Source organism: Prenolepis imparis, unplaced genomic scaffold (assembly GCF_030444845.1).
Source record: "Prenolepis imparis isolate NDT839.2.m4 unplaced genomic scaffold, iyPreImpa1.0 SCAF_442, whole genome shotgun sequence".
NCBI lineage: Eukaryota > Metazoa > Arthropoda > Insecta > Hymenoptera > Formicidae > Prenolepis > Prenolepis imparis.
The window spans coordinates 1-13,161 of record NW_028141600.1 but is presented as its reverse complement, the minus strand read 5'-3'; the positions used below and the strand labels follow the sequence as shown (position 1 = coordinate 13,161).

Sequence of the window (13,161 nt, the reverse complement as noted above, 5' to 3'; positions counted from 1 at the left end):
TGTCATTGTCAATAAAATATCAAATCTGTAATTTTTTTCTTTTATATTTTCAAATAATAAAATTATAAACAAACTTGCATACGAGTTACACAAATAAAACATAATTTGTAAATCTATACATATATCGAAGCTATACTAACAATAAGTAACACATTATTATGACTTATATCTCAATGATCTTTTTGACAACAGAAAGAAATACTAAACCATTAACTATTTAACATCTTAATTATCTAAAAAAATATATATAGGTATAAAGCTGGATATGTATATATACTAGGACTCTCTATTATACGTTGTTACATATGTGATAAAGTATCAAGCGCGAATGTTGGTAGCGCAGGCGCGAGCGGCGAGGAGCGTCGAGCGAGCGAGTCGGGGGTTTAGCTAGGGAGAGCGGGAGAAGGAGAGCTCTCTCGATTTCCAACCACGTAGCGATACACACGTTTCGGGAACTACTGTTCAAGTATCATTATTAGCCAAGTAAAGGATTATTCATCATGTAAAGAAAACGGAGTAATCTTTTTTATACCTGCAACAATTACCTCACTTCTCCCGACGAAGACAAGAATACACGACAGTTGGCGACGAGGATGGGATCCTGTGATTGACGGCCAGTACAACGCTAATTCTGCTGGGTTCATCTGCGTACGGTCGAACGAAAGGTTGCACTCATAAAAAAAAGGGAGAAGCACGTGAGTACATTAGCACGCAAAAGTTTCAAGAGAAGCAAGTAGAATTGTCGCAGCATGATGACAGAGACATCGGCTTCGTTGGTTCCGGTGGTACACGGAAATTTTGCAATAGAAACTTTTGATCCGAACGTGACAAATTGGAAACGGTGGTTAAGACGTTTCGAGGGAGCAGCTACAGTTTTTAAAGTTCCGGAGGCGCAAAAAGTTGCGTATTTATTACATTTTATCGGCTCTCTTTCTTTTGACTTAATTTGCGATAAAGTGGCTCCGGTGGACCCGTATACACAAACCTACGCTGTTCTAACGGCAAAGTTAGCGGAGTACTACGCACCCGCACCCCTCGAAATTGCAGAAAATTATCGGTTTCACCAGAGGAAGCAGGGAGAGAGCGAAACGGTGCAGCAATACGTTGCTGCGTTACATAAATTAAGTATAAATTGCAATTTTGGACAATATTTGCAGACTGCTCTAAGAAACCAGTTAGCTTTTGGATTGTTGAGTAAAAGAGCTCAATCACGGTTGCTTGAAACGAAGGACCTTACTTTTGAAAAGGCGGTGGAAATGGCAACATCCATGGAGTTATCAGAGAAGGACGTGGACCAAATTCAGGCTGGACCAGCAAATGTAATTTCGTTAAATCAAAAAGAAAAATTTTCAAATAAGAAGAACGAACGAGCTACAGCAAGGAAGAAGACACAAGGAAAGTCAAACGCGTTCGTAAATAAGAGGCGAAACGGTAACGTTTCGTGGGCACATTCCAGTGCCGATGTAAACATTACATGTTTCAGGTGCGGCGGCAAACATCTAGCGACTGTTTGTACTTTAGACAGGAATGTTGCTTGTAGAAATTGTGGTACAAAAGGTCATTTACAGAAAGTATGCAAAAGAAAAAGCAAAGTAGCGGCGAATGAATTGGGGGAGATTTTATCGACGCAGACGGAGCATAATAAGTTTCGTGAAAAATATTATACAGCGGTAATTTTAGGTGATAAGGAAGCACGTTTCGAAATTGATAGCGGAGCGGCCGTCACCATTGTAAGTAAATCGTTTGTAGGAATTTTTTGTCCTGGCGTGCGCGTCGAAAAATCGAACCTACAATTGGTTACTTTCTGTAAAACGACAATTCCAGTTGTCGGATTTGTTAAAGTTCAAGTACGGTATGGCAGTATGGTCAAAATGTTAAATATGTACATTGCAAATACAGATAGAGAACCATTATTAGGCCGCGAATGGATTAGGCAATTAAAAATTCAATTATCGGATACATTAAATACATTAAATACAGATTTACCTAAGGAAGTCGAGTTTTTATTACAACAATATAAAGAGGATTTAGATCCAAATTCATCTAAAATAAAAAATATACAAGCTCGGTTAGCAATTAAAGAAAATTCGCGTCCGTGTTTTTTACGAGCTAGAAAAGTACCTTTCAAGTTAATGTCGTTGGTAGAAACAGAAATAGAAAGATTAGTTGAAATAGGTATACTTAAGAAAGTAAATTCCTCAGCATGGGCCACTCCTGTGGTACCAGTATTAAAAAAAGACGGAACAGTTCGTTTATGCGGAGATTTTAGTGTTACGTTAAATAAACACTTAGAAATAGATGAACATCCACTACCAACGATCGATGAATTGTTTTATGCGGTAGCCGGTGGAAACAAATTTTCTAAAATCGATTTAAAGCAAGCTTATTTGCAAATGGAGGTTCATCCGGATGATCAAGAGATGCTTACTATAAATACGCACCGAGGACTATACAAATGTACACGTTTGCTATACGGAATTGCGTCGGCGCCCGCGATTTGGCAGAGAGAGATAGAGAACGTTTTAAAAGATATTCCCGGAGTGGCAGTATTTTTAGATGATATTAAAGTTACGGGGTCAACAGATCAAATACATTTAGAAAGACTGAAACAAGTATTAGATAGATTAAGCGAGTACAATATACAAATTAATACAGAAAAGAGTGAATTTTTTAAGGACGGAATACATTACTGCGGACATTATATTGATAGAACGGGTATTCACAAAGATAAGGCAAAAATGGAAGCGATTGAAAACATGCCCCGCCCGAAAAATATTACAGAATTGCGTGCGTTTTTAGGATTAGTAAACTATTATGGTAGGTTCATACAAAATGCAAGTACAATTTTAAATCCACTATATAAATTACTTGAAGGTAGACAAAGTAAATCTTGTCCGCTCAATTGGAATAAGGTATGTGAAACAGCGTTCCATAAGGCAAAGAAAGAATTCATGAGCGAAAAGGTTTTAGCGCATTATAACCCGAAATTACCTTTAATAGTAGCGTGCGATGCGAGTGCGTACGGGGTGGGAGCGGTTCTCTCACAAAAACAGGCCGACGGGACAGAACGCGCAATTCAATATGCCTCTCAAACTCTATCGCGTACTCAAAGAAAATATTCCCAAATCGATAAAGAAGCTTACGCAATAATTTTTGCAATTAAAAAGTTCTATCAATACCTTTTCGGAAATCGTTTTGTATTATATACGGATCACCGTCCTTTAACGCAAATTTTCATGCCGGGAAAAGGGTTACCGGCACATTCCGCGTTAAGAATGCAACATTATGCAATTTTCTTGCAAGGGTTCAAATATGACGTCAAATACAGAAGTACGAAGCAACATGGTAATGCAGATGGGTTATCACGATTACCAATTACATATGAAGTGGAATACGAAAACGATGTAGTTGATAATTTCGAAATAAATGTTATAGAGTCTTTACCAATTATGCATTTTGAACTATCGGAAGAAACAAAAAAAGATAGGGAATTACAACCACTATATTTAGCATTACAAAAGGGTAACAGTATTAAACCAGGCGAACGATTCAATATTCCAATGGACGAATTTAGTTTTCAAAAAGGCGTTATTATGCGGGATTGCCGAGTAATAATCCCACTAAAACTTAGAAATAGAATTTTACAAGAATTACATTCCGAACACGCAGGCATTGTTAAAATGAAAGCGTTAGCAAGACAGTATGTGTGGTGGCCACGTATTGACCAGGACCTCGAAAAAGTAGCAAAAGATTGTGCAAATTGTAATTTGGTACGAAATAATCCACGTGAAATCAAAACATACAAATGGGAAGCAGCTAAATTCCCATTTCAGCGTGTACATATTGATTTTGCGGGGCCATTTATGGGCCATTATTTTTTTGTTTTGGTAGACGCTTTTTCGAAATGGCCCGAGGTTTATATTACAAAAGATTTAACGAGTAATACAACCATACAAAAATGCAGGCAAACATTCACTACATTCGGGATCCCGGAGATAATCGTTTCGGATAACGGACGACATTTCATATCAAATGAGTTTGCACGGTTCTTACGTTGTAATGGTATTACTCACAAAACGACAGCCCCGTTCCATCCGGCGACAAATGGGCAAGCGGAGCGTTTCGTTCAAACTTTAAAAATAGCGTTAAAGAAGAAGTTTCAAAATAATAGAGTACAGTTATTAGAATTACAAAAAGCGGTGCAAAGGATATTATTTCATTATAGAATAACACCGCATTTTGTCATAGGAATGTCGCCGGCTGAAAAGATATTCAATAGAAAATTGCGTACACGTTTATCGTTATTACTGCCGAGTGGAAAAAGTAACACAGATAACAGGGAAATATGTAATACGCGCGAGTTTCAAGTAGGAGAGAGAGTTGAATGTCGAAATTATTACGGATCTACTAAATGGAAGTTTGGAAAGATCGAAAAACGCATTGGACTATTACATTATATAATCCGAATGAATAATAACACCTGTTGGAAGCGACACATTGATCAAATACAAAGAGTCGGAAACGTCGCACAGGATCCCCAAATTTCGGAGAAATTATGGGACTACAATGCACCTGGAGAAACTGAAGTACCCGCAGAACAAAAAGATCAGGTTGAAACAAACCAACCACTAGTCCAAGGAGGCTCAATGAATGCAGATAAGGATCCTAGTAAGGAAAACACCCACATCACTGAAAGGAAGCGAAAGGAGAAGGGAGTTTCTGAACAAGAGACTCCGCGGAAATCTAAGCGAACTTGTGGCCCACCTAAACGTTACGGGAACCAGTAATGCGTTAATTTTTTTTCTCCTTCGTTAAATTTTTTTGTTACTATTGTTTAATTTTTTTTTCCTTTTCTTTCTTTCCCCGTTTCATATACCGATATCTGCGAAAATTTTTTTTTCTTAGAGGGGAAGGAAAGTGTTACATATGTGATAAAGTATCAAGCGCGAATGTTGGTAGCGCAGGCGCGAGCGGCGAGGAGCGTCGAGCGAGCGAGTCGGGGGTTTAGCTAGGGAGAGCGGGAGAAGGAGAGCTCTCTCGATTTCCAACCACGTAGCGATACACACGTTTCGGGAACTACTGTTCAAGTATCATTATTAGCCAAGTAAAGGATTATTCATCATGTAAAGAAAACGGAGTAATCTTTTTTATACCTGCAACAATTACCTCACTTCTCCCGACGAAGACAAGAATACACGACATACGTATAAACGAAAATACGTTTATTCGTATAAATTAACATATCCGTATAGTATAAACGTTTTTCCGCACACGTGTTTTAAGGACCTATTATACGTTTAAACGATTATACGTTTAAAGGATAATATACGTATATACAATTATATAAGCATTATTATTTAAGTTAAATATTATTAGTTGGAAGAGCAGTCGCCCGGCAAGCGAAAGGTCTCGGGTTCGATTCCCGATTCAGCCGACTTTCGGACCGATATTTTTCTCGCCTATAGCTTTACAGGGGGGTAAAAAAGGGGAACACAGGAATTAGGGATCCAAACCAAGGATACAATTCCGACTTAGCGAAAATATTAATTTCGCGTTATTTAACGCAAAAACATCGCGTTTGGCTCTAATGGCCGAGAGATGGAGATATATGTATTATATGATTATTATTTAAGCATAATAAGTTAATTTTGTACAATATTCTCTTTCACTCAATAGCAGGAGATTAGATAAACAGATTTAAAACACGTGTACAGGAAAACGTATTATACGCGGATAGGTTAATTATACGTGTAAACGTATTTTAGTTTAAACGTATAATAGTGAACTTTACGTGTAAACGTTTTCCTACAAGTAAACGTTTTTTTAGAAGTAAATGTAAACGGATAAACGTTTTACGTTTACACATATATTTGAAAAACGAAATAAAATATAAGTTTTTCGAATATACGTGCAAATGTAAAACGTTTATCCGTTTACATTTACTTATAAAAAAACGTTTGCTCGTAGCAAAACGTTTACGCGTAAAGTTCACTATTAAGGTGCCTTATTTTCATACTGACGTTAGACGCTGAATTTTAGCGTCAAAAGACGTCATGTGATCAAAACTGACGAATTGGTATCTTTATTTTTGGTCACGTGACCTCTTTTGACGCTGAAAATGAGCGTTGAGCATCTCCATGAATTTGCATCTTTATACGTTTAAACAAAAATACGTTTACACGTATAATTAACATATCCGTATAATACGTTTTCCCGTACACGTGTTTTAAATCTGTTTATCTAATCTCCTATTGAGTGAAAAAGAATATTGTACAAAATTAACTTATTATGCTTAAATAATAATGCTTATATAATTGTATATATACGTATATTATTCTTTAAACGTATAATCGTTTAAACGTATAATAGGTCCTTAAAACACATGTGTGGAAAAACGTTTATACTGTACGGATATGTTAATTATACGAATAAACGTATTTTTGTTTATACGTATAATAGCGAGCCCTAGTATATATTCATATGTAACAGAACTCTTTCTTTGAAAATATTAAGCTAAGATTGCATGCAGCAAGGACCAATCAGAAGCCTGTCGCAAGCCACTCCAATTGGTTCACATGTCCTAGCACATGCGTTGTCGCAACTCAACGCATTTATGTAGTCTTAGCTTAATATTTTTAGTTTTGACAACAGTTTGGATTTATAAAGCATAAAACGCGGGAGTGTTGCTATAACCTATATATAATAATAAGATTTATAAATTATAATAAAATAAAAAGATAGTAAAACTGTTTTTATTTGATTTAAGATATTTGCATTACACATTGAGATGTTTGCATTAATTAAATTTTCCAATAATGTATATGATGTGTGTCAAGCTAAGAAAGTTAAACAAGCAAACAATGATACAATGATTATTGTTCAATACAAATCAGGAAGTCGTTATGTTGCAAATCTTCTAGTGATAAATGGTAATGTAAAATTAATAGAATTACTTTGACCATGCTTTACTTGATCGCTTACTAATTATATTGTATTCTTTACTTTGAGTATAAATGTTTCCTTTATTTAACAATTATATTGTAATTCTTAACTATAATTTTTTCATGTTTTATATTATATATATGTATACATATTTCAGATAATATTAAAATGCTCACAAATATTAAACAAAATTTAAATAATGATCTACCTAAAGTGCAACTTCATAATATTTCACTTGTTGAAAATTTTCACGCCAAGGTTATAGACAGTACATACAGATCAGTTTACACAGAACATACAGATCAAACACATTCTTCACAAGAAACAGATACAATTAGGTTCAATAATACTTGTGATGATCTACATGTAGACTCTACGTTATGTAGTATGCATAGCGATATGAGAAATGATAACTTGCTTTCTGAAATGCAAGAAATAAATTTGTCACAAGATGTTCTTAATTTAGACTCATATATTTTTAATAATAATATAAATGTAAATTCAGATTATAATAATTCCATTTTAAATGTAACAAATAATGAGAACTTAACAAAAAAAGATGATATACATTTTACTCTAAATTCGACCGATGATATATCATCATTCAATGAACAGTTTAGTGATTCAGATTCAAACATAAATGAAAATACTAATCTAAATTTTCAAGGTTGGAATACAACCAAAAATATATTATCATCCAGATATATTGGACAACAATCTAATGAAACTATAAATTCAAGAAAAGAAAGCTCTTCACTTTCTATAAACTTAGATGTTGGTAAGTTTTAGATTATGTTCAGATTTCTTTTGTTATTTCTAATAATATTTATTTAATATTAATTTAATTTTAATTTTACAGAAGAGTTGAAAAATGACGTCGGAAAAGAAGCATCTATTGATACGATAAGTAGTACAATAAATGATTTGACAGATTATGAATTAAATGATAGTGATAGTTTAGAAAGTGCAGAAACTGCAGAAATTAATAACAATAATTCGGCATCAACTTCAAATAATAATAGTACTTTCTATAAATCTTCCAACAATAACACAACAATAGATACTTCTTTTGATACTATAAAACTTAACGTAGAAGGATTTTCTGCTTGCGATGATGCTCATTTGTATGTTGAAAAATCGCGAGGCCCTAAAGGTCAAGGCAAAACAAATTTTTGTTTCTTTTGTTATAAAATGCAAACAAAAATAGCTCGACATTTAGAAAATGTACATAAAGATGAGGAAGAAGTAAAAAAGTTTAGGTTTCTGCCAAAGGGTAATGCAGAGCGTAAAAAATTGATAGATCATTTAAGAAGAAAAGAGAATTTTATATATAATATAGATCCGCAATTCAATAATGGAAATTTAATAACATGTAGACGACCACAAAAAAAATTAAAACGTGATGCTACAGACTTTGCACCATGTTGCAAGTGTAAAGGTTTCTTTGCCAAAAATAGCCTTAGACATCACTATAGAATTTGTGATCCGAAACAAAGACAAACTGTAAAATCAACATTAGCTCTAGCACGTAAAGAAGTTGGTCGAATTCATAAAGATGCTTGTCAACAATTACGAGAGCATGTCTTCCCAGTAATGAGGGAAGATGATATAGTAAGAATAATTAGATACGATTCCCTTATTATTAAATATGCTAATAAAATGTGCAAAAAATATAGTTTGCAACACCAGCATGATATGATAAGAGCTCATCTCAGACTTCTAGGTCGTTATTTAATTGCTTTGAAGAAAATTAATCCTGAAATTACGGATTTTGCATCACTTTACGATCCAAAATTTTATGATTCAGCAATCAGAGCGGTAGATATAGTTGCTGGCTTAAATGAAACGACATATATATACAGAGCTCCCACTGTTGCTTCCACACTTGGCACTTGTATAAAAAAGATAGGTCAAATTTTAGAAAGTGAATATATTAAAGAACATGATAAAGTAAAAAAAGAATATGTTCATGACTTTATGTCTCTTCTTGAAGAAGATTATGGCTGTACTGTAAATAAAGTTGTACTAGAAAGTCGAATTGCGAAAAAGCGTAATGAAAAAGTGATATTACCATTGAAAACTGATATTACTAAATTGAATAAATATATAACAAATTTACGCGAAGCATCATATAAGATATTACAACATAAATTTACATATAAAGCTTGGTTAACTTTAGCGAAAGCTACTCTTATTTACATTCAAATATTTAATCGTCGGAGAGCAGGTGAAACAGAACGATTATTAATAAGTGATCTTAAAAAATCAGAGAAAATTAATGAAAGTGATGAGCAGTATCGAAAATTACTTCCAGAAGACAAAGATGCTGCGGCGAAGTATAGACGCGTCATTATTCGTGGAAAACTCACAAGATTTGTTCCAATATTATTAGATTTTGAAATGCGTAAAAGTTTAAAAGTTATTTTAAAATTTCGAAAGAATGCAGGTGTTTCTTCTGAAAATCCGTATGTATTCGGAATTCCCGGATATCATAACAAACGTCATAAATATCTCAGAGCTTGTACGTTATTGCGTCAATTTGCTCATGAATGTGGTGCTAAACATGCAAAAACATTACGTGGTACTACTCTACGAAAACACATTGCAACAACATGTGCGAGCTTAGATTTACCAGAAAATAAAATAGATCGTTTTGCAAGTTTCATGGGACATCATGAGAAAATTCATAAAGAAATATATCGTCAACCTATAGCAGCGGTTGATATTTTAGATATGTCAAAAGTTTTAAAAAAAGGACTTGGTATGCATGATGAGAATAAGGAGAATTTGCATATGAATGCTTCAAGAAATATAAAACAAAAAGACAATATAAATAATTTGAAAATGTTACATAATTTTAGTGGCGAGGCTAATTTAGATTTATTAGAGGAAACTGAAAATGTTGAATATGGTAAGCAATTTTTTGTGCTAATATAATTTGTAAAATTTTTTTATTTATTTATCACAATTATGAAATTATTTTGAATGTTTTATATAGATCTTTTCATTTTAATTAATTTTTATTTAAATAAATTCTCTTATATAAAAATTAAATTAATCTTTCACATGCTTAATAAGTTTGATTGGATGTAATGTTTATATATTTCAAAATATTGTTGATGAATATATTCAATAATATATATGTGTTAAATTAATCTTTTATTAAGTAAATATTTTAGTGACACTTAATTTTATATATGTATACATATATATATCTAATTTATAGAAGTAATTAAATAATAGAATCTTAACTGTTTTTATATATAATATTAAATTAATGTTTTTTAGATTTTTAAATATCAAAAAATAAATATTTTAAAATAGATATTATGAATAAATATTTAACAAATAGAAAAAAAGAAAAAGCAGTTATAATTGTTACTAAACGGTGAAATATATAAATTTGTTTTCTGCCCTGTAGAGTACATTGAGCGCACAAAGTATGATGATGATTCTGATTGCGAGAATTATAATATTCATAATGATTACAGATATAATAAATCAGATGGTAAGTACATTTTTATTAATAAAATAATGTTTATTACTGAATGTACAATTATAAGATGTATAATTTCTATGAAAGTATCTCTACAAATATTATATATAAGCTTTAATTTGTTTATGTGCTAAATATTGATATATTAAATGCATATTAATCGCATGGCTTTATGTTAAAATGCAGTTCATATTAAAAAATTTGATTTAATAAAATATTTAATAAAATATGTTACATAAAAAATTGGTTTTTTATATATATTGTGTAAAAGTCTTATAACTTATAATATAAATACTAATTAATATTATGCTATATATTCATAATACAGCGAATTTTCAATTTAGAAATGTATCATTCGAAATAATTTATATTATACTTATTAATATTTCTAATAATATAATATAAATAATATAATTTATTATTCTATATTATATTATTAATAATTTTTAAAATTTTTAAGATTTGTTCTTGTAACTCAAAGTAATTATTTTGTAGCATCGTAGATAGATTAGAATAAAACATTCTTGTTTTTGAATTTTACAGGTAAAAAATGTGATAAGAGTAATAATAATAAATATCCAAAAGCAACGCACGAAGAAAATCAACAAAAATTTATTATCAATTCTAAAAAGAAAAAACGCTCGAGTAAGTATTACATTTTTCCTTGTAATAATACATTATATTTAAGCCTTACAAAGAATTATATAGAAAATTGTAATAAGTAATAGTATTGTAATAATAACTTTTTATTTAACTTTTGTTGTTTTCATTCTATTTTAGCATTATTGTTAATATATATTGTAATATATATGTTCTTAATTTGATTTTTAAACATTTTTATTATTTCTGTTCGCAATTTATATTCTAATTGTAGTTAATGCTGGTGTCGGCTACGCTCTTAACTAGGCGCGAGACACTACCGTGTCTCTTGATATTCTAATTTCTTTATAAATTTTATTATTTTTAGCATCTCCTTTTGGTAAAACGAGAAGATGCCGCTGGACTGAGAAAGAGAAAAATTTAGTGTTGACTGCTTTCCGAGAAGATATTGCTAAAAAAAGATTACCATCTTTACTTCGCATAGAAAAATTTAAATCACAAAATAAAATTTTACATAAACGAAGTGCGGTAGTTATAAAAACTTGGATTCATAATCAATTTAAAAAAAAAGCAGAATTCTCGCTAAAGGCAGATGATAAAACAACAGATAATAAAAATAATGATATATGCAGAGAGAATATTAAATCAATTTTTGCTAGTTACATCAGTAGAAAAGCTATACCTAGTATAAACGAATGCATAATTGCATATAAATCTAAAGCTTTGCAAAAATTTTGTCCAACAGATATACAAGATATGATTCTTAGAGAAATACATTATGACTTTTAAAACGTTTTCTACTAGTGTAACTATAGTAATGTTAAACTGTTAAGCAATATTATAATCTAACCTATTGTGCATAAAATTTAACTACATGGATTGTTAAAAATATTATTTTTAATATTAACATTAACCTTTAAAAACCAAAACAGAAGCTTTAATATTTTATTTTTATTTTATATTTCTATATGGTTATATATGTTTGTTTCTATATAAGTTGAGATAAATTAAATTGGATATAAATATAAATACTTAGGTATCTATAAAACGTATTGATACAGTGCAACGCTGTTATATATTCTGTGATTAATAATATATTTTATATTTTATATATTAAAGTTAAGCACAATATTATTACTGAAGATAATTTAAATAATTACTTTTTTATTTATTTTTGTCAAACTAATGGTTAGCATAAACAGTTATTATTTTAAGCCGATATATTATAAAAGCGCTTCAAAAATTTTGATAAAAAGTAATATTAGAAATATAAAATTGTGAAACGCGATTCAAACATTTTTAACTATGTAAGTTTTTCGTTTATGTAACATTTGAAGAGAATGTGATATATTAATTTTAAAGCATGCAAAACATATAAGATAGTTATATAACATATGGACAGAAGTCTAATCATTATTATTTTAACTCGATATATTATATGTAAAAGCGTTAATAATTTTCAAAATTGCATTTATATTGTGTTGCAATCTATATGTTAGCTATTTTATAAATATATAATTATATTTATATACATATTTTATATAATTATTAGCTTACTTTTCTTTTAAATTTTTTATGATCATATTTGTTTAACTAATTTACATTCTGAAAATGAATAATTTTTTTATCATAATTTTCCTGTTACAATTATTGCGCATGAAATTGAGAAGTATAATGTCTACAAATATATATATTTCTAAATATTAATATAAACTTTATTTTATGTATTAAATATTGATGTATTACACATGTATATTAATAGCATGGCTTTGATAAAATACAGTTTGTATTAAAATATTTGATTTAATAAATATTTAATGAATTAAATTATATAAAAAAACTTGTTTTTTATTTATAGCTTACAGAAATCTATAATTTATAATATAAATATTAATTAATATTATGCTACCTATAATACAGCGAATTTTCAATTTAAAAATTTATCGATAGAAATAATTTCTTTGTTCTTGGCAAATTTAGAATTTAAGATAAAACATTTCCATCTTTATTGATTATAATTTTAAGAAAAGTTAAAATATTGTATACAAGAATTCTTTTAATCTATTATAATTACATAAAAAAGAGACAATTATTTACAGTACTCTGCGTTGATACCACTGCTT

General features: G+C 30.4%; 1 protein-coding gene across 1 annotated transcript; it reads left to right on the top strand.

Moving 5' to 3' along the window:
* The first annotated feature begins 303 nt into the window (after positions 1–303).
* Positions 304–4,371, top strand: LOC145948537 (uncharacterized). Its single transcript, XM_083058218.1, has 2 exons — positions 304–1,730; positions 4,249–4,371. The coding sequence occupies exons 1-2, from the start codon at positions 750–752 to the stop codon at positions 4,369–4,371; spliced, it is 1,104 nt and encodes a 367-aa protein (XP_082914344.1). The 5' UTR covers positions 304–749.
* Positions 4,372–13,161: the final 8,790 nt, after the last annotated feature.